Source organism: Labeo rohita, unplaced genomic scaffold (assembly GCF_022985175.1).
Source record: "Labeo rohita strain BAU-BD-2019 unplaced genomic scaffold, IGBB_LRoh.1.0 scaffold_110, whole genome shotgun sequence".
Classification (NCBI taxonomy): Eukaryota; Metazoa; Chordata; class Actinopteri; order Cypriniformes; family Cyprinidae; genus Labeo; species Labeo rohita.
This window is the reverse complement of record NW_026127230.1, coordinates 265206-282539: the sequence shown is the minus strand read 5'-3', so window position 1 is coordinate 282539 and position 17334 is coordinate 265206. Positions and strand designations below refer to the sequence as shown.

Sequence of the window (17334 nt, the reverse complement as noted above, 5' to 3'; positions counted from 1 at the left end):
AGAATAGAAGAAAGTGGAAAATAACACAGGTAAGACAAATAAATCAGTTCTTACTTTTTAAATATTGCTGTTGGTAAGCTGACAAGAGAAGTTATTTAGGAAAAATATTATTTTTTTTTTTTAGTTATTGCATTTAAGACTGTTATGCAGCGCAAAAATAAAAGTGTAAAAGCCAATCAAATGAGCTTGTGATCGAATGACGTCACTTAGGGTGCGCGCATGTATCCATGGCAACGCTGAGCTGCTGAGTGACAGATAACGGTCTTACTGGTGATTTCCTCAGACATGGCCTTGAGTTTTCGCTTTTGTCCGGTCGAAAAGGTATTTATACTTTTATACTTGTAGACATTAGGTCCCGTAACCACTGCGTATCTCGTAATACTTACATTTTATGAAAAGTTTACCTTTTAAAACATTTGCTGAGTCTGTCAGTCGTGTAAGGCTGCTGGCCGTTAGCCTAAACACTTTCGAAGCTAACGTTAGCACCCATATAGAAATGTGATACATGGCCATATATGAACATTTATATAAAACGATAGTTAATATGTGTGAACCTATCTGTACATATTTGTAATAACACTGTTTGAATGAGCCATATATGATAAAGAACTTGTACAAACATGTGAATGACCTTTTATTTATTTATTTATTTATTTATTTATTTTACTTTTTACAGAGTTATGAAACTATTTGATCATATAGATAATATAAAATAATATAAAAAGTCGCTGTTTGGATTTTAATGAGCAGATACTTAAGAGTCTATGAATGGATCATTAGCAAAATCGCGGTGTTAAAATCCTGGCCTTAAGGACTTTTAGAATAAAGATTTGAAATTGTGGTGTTAGTCACATCCGGGACATTTGCTCGTGTGCGCGCCTCACGCATTTGGAATATTTTTCACAGAGGCCATTTTCTTCCCTCTCAATGCGGAGCATATGAGGACGGGAAACAACGAAATAAAGTGTTTAATCTTACGCACAAAATGTGTTTTGTAATATAATATCGTTTTATAACGATATTAATGTGCTGTATGCCGCTAAACCTTTCTCAAAGACATTTTTTTCTACTCGCGATGCGGAACAGACGAGAGCTGTGTACTCCTGAACGTCTTCCTAGAGAGATAACGTTAACGTTATTTCCTTTCACTCGCGATGCGGAGCAGACAGGGTATTTATCAAGAAAACACAGAAGTAAGTGTTTTACCTCAATTGCGATATGTGTTTTATAAGATAATATTACTTTATGACGATATTAACGTTACGCAGTGCGTGCCTAAGGGCGGCCGTACACGGTGCGAATTCGGACAGTCGAAAGACAGTATGGCCACGCACACGTCACGAGTGACTTTGTTTACGGACGCAGTGGTACACGGCACGATTTTAAAACCTGCCGATTTCCGAGGCAATCACATTCACGAAGTTCCGCGCCAAAAACATGGATTCCGAGGAAGAGATCCTTTTCTTTGTGGCAGCAATGGCTTGCGAAAAAACAAAAAAGAAAAGAAAACGAAGGTCATGGCAAAGAGTTTGGCTGAAGGGCAGAGAACAACATCTCGGACGACCCTGTCATGATAAATGCTGCTCGATATATCATACAGCCCTCGCTGTTCTTGCCAGTTCAGCGAGTTTGTCCTCTTTCTCGACAGCCCAAATTCTCCCTGGCGCTACCTTGTTCATCTTTCTTCTTCTGTGGATTTCTTTTCTTAGCTTCTGATTGGTCATTTCCAGTTTGCTCAACAAATCGGCTCGTTCAACAGCACACACGTCACGCTTTCAATCCGACAGCTCCCAAAGTTTTTTGACATGTTTAAAAATGATCGTGAGGTCGGGAAGTGCTCGTAAGGCACTCTGCTCGTCTCGCAATTTCTCACACACCATACGAGCCCCGACCATACGAGAAGAGACGATTTCCTCCCATAACCAAAAAAAATCGCATGCGAGCTCGTACGACCTCAAAAATCGCACCGTGTACGCCCGCCTTAAGACGCTTAAACGTTTCTCGCAGATTTGAATTGCTATGCAGTGTTGACGTGGAGGTCGCTTTTAACAGGGAAACGTAAGAAGTAAGTGTTTTGCCTCATTTAAAATATGTATTTTATAACTGTATGCTTCTAAACCAACATATAGTTTCTTACAGATCTCATTTGCTTTACAGTGCTAACGTAGATCATTTTTAACAGGGAAAATAAGTGTTTTATAACGTCATATTGATTTATAGCGAAATTTATGTATTTAAACTGTTTCTCAGAGCAATATTTTCTTTCACTCAGGATGCGGAGCAGACAGAGAAGTTGGTTTTATCAAAGAAAACACAGAAAGTAAGTGTTTTACTTCATTTACTTGTAATATTACTTCATGATGATATTAATATGCTGTGTGCACCTAAACATTTCTCATAGATCTGAATTGCTATGCAGTGCTGAGGTGGAGGTAATTTTTAACAGGGAAACACTAGGAGTAAGTGTTTTATCTTATTTAAAATATATATTTAAGTAGGTGTTTTACTTCATTTACATTATGTATTTTATAAGGTAATATTGCTTTATGATGACATTTATATGATGTGCACCCTAAACAATCCTAAATGTTTCTCACAGATATTAATTTCTATGCAGTGCTGACGTGAAGGTCGCTATAACAGTTTCTACAATATTTAAGGTTTGTTGCTAGTCGCAGGGGAAGCCATTATTTGTTATGAAGCTGAGGGGAAAAGTAAAACAATGTTACACAACCTTCATAACTTAATAAAAAAAGTCATGTTTAAAAAAAAAAAAAAAAAAAAAAAAAAATCATGAAATTGTATTATTTGTGTCCTAAGAAGATGGAAATAGCAATGAATTTATTTTCTGATTTCTTGCCCTTTTTAGGATTAATGTGGTTCTATCTGCATTTTTTTTAAGATGCTGTGATGATGATACATCCCGGAACCACTTCTGGCCAAATTGGTACAGCCTTGAACTGCAAAATGGCAGAGCTCACTATATTGCCACTTGATTGTTTTACTGTAACTTCAGCCAAAAATAAAAATGTTGTATTATTTAACTGCCATCAAGTTGATTCAAACCTGAATGAGCTTCTTTCTTCTGCTGAACACAAAAAGGTATTGTGAAGAATGTTTGTAAACAATTGCTGTCCACTTCCATGGTAGGAAAATACTAAGGAAGTAAGTGGAGCCCCAAAACTGTTTGGTTACAAACATTCTTCAGAATATCGTCCTTCGTCAGCAGAAGAAAGAAGCTCATACAGGGTTTGGACCAACATGATGGTAAGTAAATAATTACATAATTTTCATTTTTGGGGAACTATCCCTTTAAATACATTTTAAATAACTTTAAAAAAGTGTTAATATTTTTGTGTTTTGTAGCTGATCAGTTAATTAAAAGTTTTGTAAACATTACCCTTATTGTGTTTTTGCCATTTATATTTTGCCATTCAATTTTTAGTTCAGATATATGTAACTTATATTTAACATATATTTAATTTACATATACATTGTTGACCATATATGAACATGTACTATAAAGACATATATGTGTGTATTTAGGGAAATATATGTTACATATGTGAAAGCGGCTATTTTGTATATCTGTGTAATCCATACATGGACATATATTATATATGTGTTTTACATATATTGCCATATATCAGATTTTCATAAAGCTGAAACGATTAAACATATACAATGTTGACAGATATTCAACTTGAATATTAAACAAAGCGATATGCTGGCGCTGTTGTGTGAAGTGCATTTTTGATAAACGCACATAGAAAAGGAACAATGGCCTAAAAATCATAAGAGGTTGGCTATCAATCGGGAAATTCTACACGGGTGTCATTCGCACAGATAATGAGTAGTCAGTTGATTCAGTTTGATAGAATATTATGTCATTATACGAAAACGAAGTCAACGTTTAAAACCATTGCTAATTTTTGTTCATTTATATTGTTTTAGGTTTCCAACATAAGGGTGGAATCAGACCTGGATAACGCCCAACATCTGGAACAGACAGACAGACACACACACACACACAAAAGAAAAATATTTTAACAAATAAAAAAGTATTGTTAACGTACTATTGCTTGTGTGTTTATTCCTTGGGTAGATCAATTTTGTCTGTTTCGATTAATGACATGTTTACATATATTAAAATGACCTGTAGCGAACATTCGCTATAGGACCCCACAATGTTTTCTTGAACGTCCCTGTTACGTCCCGCGAACGTCCCTGTTTCGTCCTCCGGACGTTCCGCGAACGTCCCCAGTACGTCCCGCGAACGAACTCGCAACGTCCCCATGACGTCCAAAAAACCCTACACGATGACGTCCAGGGGACGTTCCCAGATGCCATTCAGGGGACGTTGTGGCGACCTTTTTTTGTTAGCTGGGTTTCTCCAGCAGTAACGTGCAGCCGCGGGCAGATTATCAGTTAAAAGAATCTAATTAACCTTAGACGATCCTCTACCATACCAGTATAATGCTATTCAATCACTGCGCTCAAATCTGGAGGAAATGTCACGTTTTAAAGCTGATCTGTCTTTGAAGTATTGTGCACACGCAGCTTGTGTGCTCCCATTTAAATCATGAAATGTGCGTCGGAATATCATGACAACATTTTTCCTTGTTTCGTCATACCCGATTAATGATCGGAAACTGTGTTTAATATGTTTTGATGAAACATCTATGATGAATTGTTCATTAAGAAATCACAACCATCCCGTGCTATGGGCATTACCATTCATACAGGCTACAGCGGAAGTTATTTTACACAACTATTCGACGCTTCCAGGTTCCGAACGCGGACCGTGAAAAGGCCCATTATGATATTAGTCCTAGCCTAAAAATTTTTCTGTACGTGAATTCACCTTTAAAAATAATACAGTAGGGTATATGGATTACCTAGGTTATATTTCAACTGTGTAAAGCATAATCATTTTATAATGATTTTAATCAATATAGGTCAATTTAATCAATAGGCTACATAATAGATCATTAGAGCATCAGGGTTGCGATTAAAAACTGACTGAGTCAACAACTCGGAGGTGTAGTCTCCCACTTTGTTGTTTTTAAGATTTATTTTTTGCCGTTTTTGCTTTTTCGATAGGACAGTATGAGTTTGGGGGAGGGGTGTGGGATTAGAAGGGTCCAGGAGTCCAAACGGAAACTCAGAACACCTGTAATGCAAGGCGTTATATATCAATGGACTGCCCAGGAGCCTATCAGGACAGGCTTTCGCCCATGTTATGAATATGCATGAGGCGCAATTATCATAATAAGGTCGTATTGAATAGAGAGCTCTACAATGCAATTCTTACTAGTAAGAATCGCTATTGTAGAGCTCTACAATTACATTTTTACTAGTAAGAATGCAATTACACAGCTCTACAACTGCATTCTTACTAGTAAGAAATACAGTTAGAGAGCTCTCTGATACAATTCTTACTAGTAACAATTGAATTAGAGAGCTCTGTAACTGAATTAGAGAGCTCTGCAACTGAATTATTACTAGTAACAACTGAATTAGAGAGCTCTGTAATTGAATTAGAGAGCTCTGCAACTGAATTCTTACTAGTACAAATTCAGTTGGAGAGCTCTCTAATTCAAATTTTACTAGTAAGAATTAAAGTTAGAGAGCTCTTTAATGCAATTTGTACTAGTAACAACTGAATTAGAGAGTTCTGCAATTGCATTCTTACTAGTGACAATTGAAATAGAGAGCTCTACAATTGAATTCTTACTAGTAATAATTACAATTAGAGAGCTCTTTAATGCAATTACTACTAGTAAAAACTGAATTAGAGAGCTCTTTAATTCAGTTAGAGAGCTCTCTAATTCAGGTTTTACTAGTAAGAGTTCCATTTAGAGAGCTCTCTAATTCAATTGTTACTAGTAAGAACTGTTTTAGAGAGCTCTTTAATTTAATTACAGAGCTCTGCAATTAAACATATCTTTAATGTGTTTTTTTACTAGTAAAAATTGAATTATAGATCTCTGTAATTGCATTTTTACTAGTAAAAATTGATTTAAAGAGCTTTCTAATTGGAATTGTTACTAGTAAAAATTGATTTAGAGAGCTCTCTAACTGGAATTGTTACTAGTAAGAATTCAATTGTAGAGCTCTCTAATTGTTATTCTTACTAGTAAAAATTCAGTTGTAGAGCTCTGTAATTAAAAATGAATGGAAGTCAATGGAGACATATGACTAGTAAAAATTAATTTGTAGAGCTCTCTAATTGGAATTGTTACTAGTAATAATTGAATTAGAGAGCTCTCTAACTGGCATTGTTACTAGTAATAATTGAATTAGAGAGCTCTCTAATTATAATTGTTACTAGTAAGAACTGAATTAGAGAGCTCTCTAATTGGCATTGTTACTAGTACAAATGTAATTATAGAGCTCTCTAATTCAATTATTACTAGTAAAAATGCAATTATGACGAGTAACACTTAGAATATTTTAAGCTAAAACGGCTTGCCATAGGGTGTTGTTTTACAAAACCATTGAGAATTTTTAATCAAAGTATATTAGAGACTTTTCATTAAGACTCTAAAGAATCATATTGTGGAAAATGGGCATCCGATGACCCCTTTAAAGCATATCAGCTGTGTAAAAGCAGACATGCAGTCACATCCGATGTTGCTGGTGAAAAGCAGAGGAGATGAGAGATGAGAGGGAATAAAGCTCAGTGTGAGAATGAATGGAGTCTCTCATGTGCTGTTGGTGTCCATGTGAGACATTAGTGAGAATCCAGAGGAGAGAGTGAGTGGATCTGCTCTGAACACTGATCTCTCCTCACTTCTCTTCACAGCTCACTGAGAGACTCATGAGAGAGTCAAGCTGCTTCTCCAGCTGTTCAGACCGTCCTTCTGCAGGACTCCAGCACTGCTGTCCTGAGACCTGATGCTCCTAAACACCTTCAGCTGCGGATCCAGTCCCAAGGGAAGCCCATGTTCGTCTCTCACATCACTGCTGGTGATCATTGTGGAATTATCTTCACTCTCACTGCAGGAGAAATTATGCCATTTATAGAGTTGTTTATTATCACAGAAAACAGTAATGAATAAAATAAATAAATAAATAAATAAATAAATAAATAAAACTTTTGAATAAAATGCATATGAATACAAGCTGAATGAGAATGGTTTTGGATACACTGATGTTTTAAAACAACAACAAACACTCATTATTGTCGGTTTGTTTTCTAAAGTTCATATTCATATTATCAGTATTGAAGCTTCTAATGTTTTTGTAGAATATGAACATGCATACAATAATTCATCTGCGGTCTGAGGCTGACAGCTGCCTGTTCTGTGTATGAAGATTATTTACATAGAGAGACACTTTGCATGAGAGTGTTTATAGTGCTGTGAGTTTAACACTTCATGACTGAGAGCAGAACAGAACAGAATCTTCATCATCACACAAGACAAAACAACACCAATGAACAACATCATCATCTTCATCTGGACACTCACACTGTTTGCTCAAGGTTTGTAGTAAAACTTTCAAAACAACAATTACAGTAATTGTTTTAAAATGTGAAATATACATCATTTTAATTCTTGTCTTTTTTCCCTTTCTTTCAGATTGTAGAGGACAGTACACTGTAACTCAGAGTCCATCATTAATAACAGCAGCTCAAGGACAAGAAGTCAGAATAAACTGTAAAACCAGCAGTAGAGTGGAAGATGGTTATTATTTAGCCTGGTACTCACAGAAACCTGGAGAAGCTCCTAAACTCCTCATATATGATGCAACAAGCCGTTACACTGGAACTCCATCTAGATTCAGTGGCAGTGGATCTGACAGTGATTTCACTCTGACCATCAGTGGAGTCCAGACTGAAGATACAGGAGATTATTACTGTCAGAGTGTACACTGTCCTAGTAGCTGTGTGTTCACACAGTGATAAAGAGTTGTACAAAAACCTCTGTCAGTCAGAGTCACAGTGACTGCACTGATACAGATGAGAGATACTGCAGCTGCTAATATGAGGATGAAAAAACACAAATATTATGTAAGGCAAAGTTTAGAGAGACTTTAATACAATTATTTATTTATTTATTTACCTATTTAATGGGTGTATTTTATATAGATCATCACTCATTCACTCTGTGATCATTGTGAAGTCCAGCCAGTATTTACAGTATTTGTCTTGTGTATCTAACTAAATCAAAGAAATCAACAAATGGAAAATGGAAAAGCTATCTAACATCACATACTGAGGCCTGATATATGATTCACATACAAGTTTGCACTTCAAAAAATAACTTTTTTTTCATAACTTTTCTCCAAGCAGTGCCATTTACATTGTCCTACAAAAAGTAATCTTTTTGAAGACACTCTTGCAAGTTAATAAATTTGAAAATGCTGTTTTCATGTTGTAGTGTGGACTGTGAAAACTGGAGTATTCAAAAACAATGAAGCATGTTTAATCATGTGACACATAATGTACACTTAGATATCCATTTATGCTCCTATTGTGCCTGTTGTGTCACTTTGTACACTCATCATATCACAGTACTGCAAAGATGACAGAAAATGAACCGCAAATGCTGTCTTGCATGACAGCCGTCTAAACATGAGGGCAGTTGCAGTTTAGAAAAATCATGGTTACTAAGTGACCTGGATGCATCAGTGAATGGTGAGATTTTAACGAATAAAATTATCACTCATGGTTGGATCACTACATTAGTGTTACTAGACCTCACTGCTGCCTTTGATTGTGTCGTTGTGATGAAGACAAGCCCACCAGCTCGCCTTCTTGGGGAAAATGTCCGTGAAGGATGTAAAAAAAAGATGGCTCACTCGCAAAGCACTTTCGTGGGAGGTGAAATTTATTTACAGTGTCAGAAAGTTCATCCACAGTGAAGAATGTATACAAATGCACACAAAAATGACAAAAAATTCAAAGTAAATAAACCAGAAAATAATCCAACAATGATATATATATATACACAGTAAAAATAGATGAGTTATTTTTTTAACCCAATAGATGGGTTACACATATTGGGTCACTGTGTTGGGTTATTTTCTAAAACGTTGGGTTATTTTTTTAAACATCGTTGGGTTGTTTTTAATAATAACCCAGCGTTGGGTTTAACTGGTTCCCGTGGCGACAGTTCAAATTTTAACGGTCGACAGTGACTGACGACAGAAGAAGCTGCTGCTGCATCAGTATGAGGTGAGTAATAGGGTTTTAATAACTCTTATAACATTACACTTATACGAAGAACGTGAAATGCACTTCAAAATTGAACTTTTGTTGTTGTATGTTTGTTTTTTTAATGAAGTTGTAGTTTCCTTTAGTCAGTGTATTGTAACGTTACTGCGGAGAATGAGCTCCATTGTAAACGAATAACTTCACGTTAACTTAGCTGTCCCAGTTAGGTCGCTAGCAGTAATAAATTAAATAAACATTAGCAGAAAGTTGTAAAACTGTTTAGAGATGTATTACAGTAACCTACAGTTAATAATGTATGGTGGAATGTATATAGGACTACTTATGTTACTGAAATCACCGTCTACCATTACTACAGGTTTAGTATTATTTTACAGCTGATGAAGGGTTCTAGACATACGGTTTCTGACTACAGTTTGTTTGGTCGCATTAATGGTTATCACATTTAACTTTATATGGGAAATGGCTAATGTTAATTGAGATATTGTTTATTTAAACCGCGCCGCACGAACCTTTCAACTTCGGTCCAGTATGTAACGTTAGGCTCAGCGGCCGCTCAGAGAGATGCGCTCAAATTCGGTTAATTCTCTGTTTAGAAAAGTCTAAAAATAATCACATTTCCCAAAAGAAAGACGTGATGGGAGAAACGAAGCTTTTCAAAGTTTCGAATCAATTAAACGAATCGCTTAATTCGCAAAATGATTCACTGCTTCCAATCGTTCGTGACACAACGGCGACGCCTGCTGGTCAAAACAGGGCAAGCGTCAGTTGTTTGGAAAGCGAGCACTAATTGGAATAACACTAAATGTGTTTTTATGGTTTATTTATATTGAATATTGTTATGCATATATTAGAATCGCCTCTAATTACAGCCATTTCTCTTATAAAGCTATGACAGATTTGCATGTTTTTTTAAATGTGTACTAAATGTTTATACTTATTTTTAGACATTGGGTTCTTTAGTGAAGGAAAAACTACAACAGTGGAATCTCATACATTAAACATCCACATGCCAATTAACTGAAATATTTCAAGGTAAGTAAACTATTTATATTAGTGATCCATATACATTACCAGTCAAAAGTTTTTGGACAGCAAGATTTTTAATGTTTTTAAAGAATTCCCTTCTGTCTAAGCCTACATTTATTTCATTCAAAATACAGCATTTAAAATAACCGCTTTCTATTTGAATATATTTAAAATGTAATTGTCCAGTCTTTTCAAAGCTTTTAAAATAGAAAGCAGTTATTTAAAATAGTAAAAATATTTCACAATATTACTGCTTTTACTGTATTTTGGATCAAATAAATACAGGCTTAGTGAGTAGAAAAGAATTCTTTAAAAAACTTTAAAAATCTTACTGTTCAAAAACTTCTGATTAGTAGTGTAGGTTTTCCAGCAATTATGAAAAAATGTTTACTAGTTTATCTGTAAAATGTTTCTTCTTCTGCTTCATCTTATCACAGAGGAAGGAGTCAATGAAGGAAGTTTTATGCGACACCAGCATTGCTGCACTAACTCCAAGAGAAGAAGTTTTTAGCATTTTCAACGGTGAAGCAGTGGAACAGAAGACCTTACTACAAGCAGTGGATCTGTGTTTCAGACATTTCTACATTTATGACATCAACTACCCAAAGCTCCTCTGCACCCATTTGCAGCACACAGTCTTTAATATTCCAGGAGTTCTTTCAACACATTACCTCTTCCTTAGAAACTTTGTATTTATTGATCCGTAAAAACTTTTTATGTTTCTGATTATCAGCAAGTCCAGCAGCCAGCAGATTTACTTTGTTTTATTATTATTATTATTATTATTATTACTTGTGTTTATGATTTTTTATTTTTGTTTTATTGATAAAAGTTTGTATGTTATGTTTGTTTTATTTGTGCACATTTGTGTATGTGTTGATATAAATAAATATGAATTGATACACATTTATGACCCTGGACAACAAAACCGGTCATAAGTATCATGGGTACATTTGTAGAAATAGCCAAAATTGCATTGTATGGGTCAAAATTATCAAATTTTCTTTCATGCCAAAAATCATTAGAATATTAAGTAAAGATCATGTTCCATTGAGATATTTTGTAAATCTCCTACCATAAGTATATTGAAACTGAATTTCAATATGTATTGCTAATAACTTCATTTGGACAACTTTAAAGGCAATTTTCTCAATATTTAGATTTTTTTGCACCCTCAGATTCCAGATTTTCAAATAGTTGTTCTATCCTATCAAACCACATATTTACATTTACATTTACATTTACATTTATTCATTTAGCAGACGCTTTTATCCAAAGCGACTTACAGGTGGGGAATACATCAAGCGATTTGTCCTAAAGAAGCAAAACGACCTACGAAGTGCTCAAAATACCATATAACAGGCATTGTTCAATTAAGTACAAGCTAGAAAGGGAAAAGAGTAGAAAAGGAATTTTTTTTTTTTTTTTTTTTAAGTCAAGTAGTGTCGAAAGAGATGGGTTTTCAGCAGTTGCTTGAAAGTTGTTAGGGAGTTGGCATTCCGGATAGCGGTGGGAAGATCATTCCACCAGCCAGGAACGGTGTAAGAGAATGTTCTGGAAAGTGATTTTGTGCCTCTTTGTGATGGTACAATGAGGCGTCGCTCACTGGCGGATCTCAGAGTTCTGGAGGGAGTGTAGATTGGTAGCAGTGAGTGGAGGTAGGCGGGCGCCGAGCCTGTGGTTGTTCTATAAGCAAGCATCAGTGTCTTGAACTTGATGCGAGCTGCAATTGGGAGCCAGTGCAGGGTGATGAAGAGAGGTGTGACATGGGCCCTTTTGGGCTCGTTGAAGACCAGTCGTGCTGCTGCATTCTGAATCATTTGTAAAGGTTTGATTGTGCATGAGGGAAGACCGGCTAGAAGAGCACTGCAGTAGTCCAGCCTGGAGATGACCAGGGCCTGGACAAGAAGTTGTGTGGCCTGCTCTGTTAGAAAGGGCCTGATCTTTCTGATGTTGTGTAGGGCAAACCTGCAAGATCGAGCAGTTTTAGCAATGTGGTCTTTGAAAGTCAGCTGGTCATCAAAGATAACACCAAGATTTCTGGCAGAACTTGATGGGGTAATTGTTAAAGTACCTAAGTTGATGGTAAAATCATGTTGTAGAGTTGGAGTGGCAGGGAAAATAAGGAGCTCAGTCTTTGCCAAGTTGAGCTGTAGATGATGTTCTTTCATCCACTCCGAGATGTCCGCCAAGCAGCCTGAGATCCGTGCAGCTACTTTTGGATCATCTGGTTGAAATGAAAGATAGAGCTGCGTGTCATCAGCATAGCAGTGGTAAGAGAAGCCATGTGCCTGTATGATGGGCCCCAGTGATGTAGTGTAAATGGAGAAGAGGAGGGGTCCAAGAACTGATCCCTGAGGAACCCCAGTGGCCAGATGATGTGCTTTGGATACCTCCCCTCCCCAGGCCACCCTGAAAGACCTACCTGTGAGATAGGATTCAAACCAGCGAAGTGGAATCCCTGTGATACCCAGTGATGAGAGGGTGGACAGGAGGATCTGATGATTCACTGTGTCAAAAGCAGCAGAAAGATCCAGCAAAATGAGTACCGATGATCTCGAATCAGCTTTTGCAATCCGCAAGGCTTCAGTGACTGACAGTAGTGCAGTTTCAGTTGAGTGGCCGCTCCTGAACCCTGACTGGTTAGCATCCAATGAACTGTTCTGTGCGAGAAACAGCGATACCTGGTTAAAAACGACTCGTTCAAGTGTTTTTGCTATGAATGGAAGGAGAGAGATTGGTCTATAGTTATCTATAAGTGAAGTGTTTAATGTAGGTTTTTTGAGCAGTGGGGTTACCTGAGCCTGCTTGAATGCAGTGGGGAAAGTGCCTGTGAGGAGAGATGTGTTGATGATGTGTGTAAGTGCTGGTAAGAGTGTAGGAGAGATTGCTTGGAGAAGGTGAGAGGGGACAGGATCTAGTGGGCATGTTGTAGGATGGCTGGAGAGGAGAAGTTTGGATACTTCTGCCTCAGAGAGGGGACAGAAGGAGAAGAGTGGGGTGTTAGCTGTGGATGTTGACGGTATTAGTTCCTGTACGTGTGGAGCCAAGAACTGGCTGCTGATAGTTGTAGTTTTGTTAGTAAAGAATGTGGCGAAATCGTCGGCTGTTATGGAAGTGGTGGGAGGTGGTGGGGGAGGGCAGAGGAGCAATTTGAATGTTTTGAAGAGGTTACGTGTGTCTGGAGCATTGTTGATCTTGATGTGGAAGTATGAGGATTTGGCAGCATGGACTTGAGCAGAGAAGGATGAAAGCAAAGACTGATACATACTCAAGTCAGAAGGATCTTTAGATTTGCGCCATTTTCTCTCTGCTGCCCTAAGTTTGGAGCGATGTTCGCGGAGAACATCGGATAGCCAGGGGTTAGGAGGGGTTAGGAGGGGTGGCCCGTGCTGGCCTGGAAGAGAGAGGACATATAGCGTCTAGGCAAGAGGTTAAAGTAGAGCATAAGGTGTTAGTGGCTGTATTAACGTCTAGAGATGAGAAAAGGGTTGTAGAGGGAAGAGAGGAGGACACTACAGAGGAAAGATGGGAGGATGAAAGGGAGCGTAGGTTTCGTCTGAAAGTAACAGGTAGAGGGGTTGGAGGTGTACTGGCAGTAATATGTAAGTTACAAGTAATGAAGAAATGGTCAGAGATGTGTAGGGGTTTACCCAAAGTGTTGTCTGCAACGCAATTGCGTGTGTAAATTAGGTCTAGGTGGTTGCCCGATTTGTGAGTGCTTGTAGTAATAAGACGTTTGAAATCAAATGAAGCTAGGAGTGAGTGAAAGTCAGCAGCATAAGGCTTGTCCAGATGAATGTTAAAATCACCAAAGACTAGAAGTGGAGTGCCATCCTCTTGGAATGAGGATAGCAGCCCATCTAGCTTATCTAGGAATGTGCCCAGTTGACCAGGAGGGCGGTAAATGACCACAATGTGGAATTTAATTGGAGCTGTTACTGTGATCGCATGAGATTCGAAAGAGTTAAAGTTGCATAGCAGAGAGTGGTTAAAGAATTTCCATTTATTAGAAATAAGTATTCCAGTACCCCCACCCCTTCCAGTGTGACGAGGGGTGTGAGAGAATGAGAAATTATTGGACAGAGCAGCGGGGGTTGCTGAGTCTTCTGGACGAATCCAGGTCTCAGTCAAACCTAGGATACTAAGTGTCGAATGTGTGGAAAAAGCGGTAATGAAATCTGCTTTGTTAACAGCTGACTGGCATAATAATAGAAAGCTTATTTATTGAGCTTTCAGATGATGTTTATATTTAAATACAAAAAACTTGACCCTTATGACGGGTTTTGTGGACCAGAATCACATTTGTTGGTTTTGAATTCAGTGTACATCTTGAAAATATGTCAGTTGTGTGTGCATATTTGTGTTTTGAATGTATTATATTTTCACATTCTTGTACACTTATTTTGTAAACATTTGCAGTGTGACTGTTTTACATTTAAAAATATATTTGTAAAAAAAAAAAATATTTGCATATTTAAATTAAATATTTATTTGAAAACAAAGTAGTGTTATAGTGTTTTTTTTATAATAAATAAATAAATAAATAAATAAAAACTGATATAAATGAATCTAAATAATTAACTCAACTGTTGGGTTACTTTTAACCCAACTGGATTTTAACCCAATTCATTGGGTTAAAATAACCCATAGATGGGAAGGTGCTATACCAACCCATAGTTGGGTTACTAGTTGGGTTATTTTTAACCCAACATTTTTTAGTGAGTATATATATATATATATATATATATATGCAACAAACAGGTATCCACAGTATACAAAGGGGGTTTGGGTTTGCTCGAGGCACCGCAGTAGCACTCTTGGTAAACAACCCAGCCGGCATTTCAACGTTGATTCACCGTTGAAACAACGTTGGGTACCATGGTTGAATCAACGGTGGATTATGTTTTGATTTCGTTGATATTGTGACGTCATTTCACCTTGAAATTACGAAGTTGTTTCACCGTCTTACCGTCAACGTGGGTAAATTAAGGTCGTTCTGTAGATGTTTGATTAACGTTGAATTAGGTGTTGATTTTGCAAATTCAATCAAAGCTGAAAACGCGATATTGTTTCACTGTCTTACCTTTCAACAACAGTGAATACACAACTGTGCGTTCAATTAGAACCAGTTTGCATTTAGATCAACACTGGATACACATAAAAGTTAAAAATCAAATGACTAGCAGCAATGGATTTACTATAATACAATAAACTAACACATGATCAATATTGTAGAACAAGTTTTGTTTAAAATGTATATAACAGTTTTGTATAAAACTGTATAAATAAACTGTATGAATTAAATACTGTATAAAATAATCTCAAACTTCAGCTTGCAGTGTTTATGCTCGGATGTATTTTTAAAACCTGTAGAAGAAGAACCCAAGTATAATACAAATACATTAATGCTGCTCATATTATTGTAGCCCAGCTTGTGATCTAAACATTTGGAGGACTCAAAGGCATATGCGCGCCTTCTTTTTATTGATTTTAGCTCAGCTTTTAATACTGTGCAACCATATTTATTATTGGAGAAATTGAAATACATGAATGTGAATCCTTATATTATAAAGTGGATTTTTTTCTTTCTTAAGAGGTAGAACTCAATAGGTTAAAGTTAATAAGATGATCTCTGACTCTCATTATATTAGTACAGGAATACTCCCCAGTTCTCTTCACATTGTACACAGATGGCTGTGTGAGCAAAAGTAATAGCAATTACATTGTGAAATTAAGCGATGACACTGCCATACTTAGTCTATTGTATAAAGATCAAGACATCTCGTCCTACCACTCTGGAATTAATCAGTTTCTAGAGTGGTGTGATGCCCACCATCTAATTGTGAACGTGAAGAAAACTGAGGAGATGATATGCGATCCGAAGTCAATTGGTGATCATAGCCTTGCATATATTCACAATGTTCCAATCACACAAGTGTCTTCATATAAATACCTTGGTGTTTATCTTGATTGTTCTTTTACATGGCATGTTCATGTTGACAGTTTGTGTACTAGGTTACAACAAAGACTGCATTTTCTGAGAAGGCTTAGATTTTATGGGGTCAGTAGTGAAATTATGATTCTGTTTTAGAAAGTGTGATTAGATATGGAATACACTGAATCCACAAGTTATTGAATAATATTAGGTAGTGTTATACGTTTTTTTGTTTTGTTTTGTTTTGTTTTGTTTTTTGTTGTATATTATTATTTTGCGCTATTTTGTAACTATGTGTTGTTATGCGATGTGGTATCTGTCTTTTGGAGCCTAAGACAAATTTCCCTAAAAAGGGACAATAAAGTATACCTTGAACCTTGAATAATAATAATAAATGTTTCTTGAACAACTATTTAGCATATTACAATGATTTCTGAAGGATCATGCGACACTGCATGACTGGAATAATGTTGCTGAAATTTTTGCTTTGATCACAGAAATAAATTACAGTTTAAAATATATTCAAATATAAAGAAGTTATTTTAAATAGTACAGATATTTCACAATATTACTGCTTTTGCTGTATTTTGGATCAAATAAATGTAGGCTTGGTGAGCAGAAAAAAAAAAAAATCTCAAAAACTTACTGTTTAAAAACTTTTGACTGGTAGTGTATGTTTTTCAGATACTGAAAAAAAAAACACAAATGTCAGAATATGTCAAAACTTCTCGAAATCCCCTTAGACCCCAGAGGATTAAAGACTCTTGTAAGTTGTGCAATAAGATGCATTTAATATTTTAAGTAGAAATGTTTCTTCAAATTCTGATAAAACATTAGAACCAACAGCCTTGTGCATATAGGGGAGCGAAACTCGACCCGGCGTTGAACAATCACAGTTGAGGATAACAGAGAATCCACAGGGAGCGAAACTCAACCCAGCGTTGAACAATCACAGTTGAGGATAACAGAGAATCCACGGGGAGCGAAACTCAACCTGGCGTTGAACAATCACAGTTGAGGATAACAGAGAATCCACGGGGAGTGAAACTCGACCCGGCGTTGAACAATCACAGTTGAGGATGAAACGACACCAAATGCAGGGCAGCAAACCATCAAGCCGGCGAAACGGAATGCCAGCGGGTACAATGGGCAAAGAGCAAAATAATAACAGCCAAAACAGCAGCGA

The 17334-nt window shown here is 36.7% G+C and overlaps 1 long non-coding RNA gene and 1 gene segment (V, D, J or C); both read left to right on the top strand.

Annotated features, from left to right (window-relative positions):
• Positions 1–2205: 2205 nt before the first annotated feature.
• LOC127157527 (uncharacterized) lies at positions 2206–4049 on the top strand. The gene is made up of 4 exons (XR_007825930.1): positions 2206–2459; positions 2600–2660; positions 2903–2947; positions 3955–4049. It is a non-coding gene; the product is annotated as an uncharacterized LOC127157527 (long non-coding RNA).
• Positions 4050–7347: 3298 nt separating this feature from the next.
• Positions 7348–7909, top strand: LOC127157513 (immunoglobulin kappa variable 3-11-like). The segment is given in 2 exon segments: positions 7348–7489; positions 7587–7909. Coding segments are annotated over 2 exon segments (372 nt in total).
• Positions 7910–17334: the final 9425 nt, after the last annotated feature.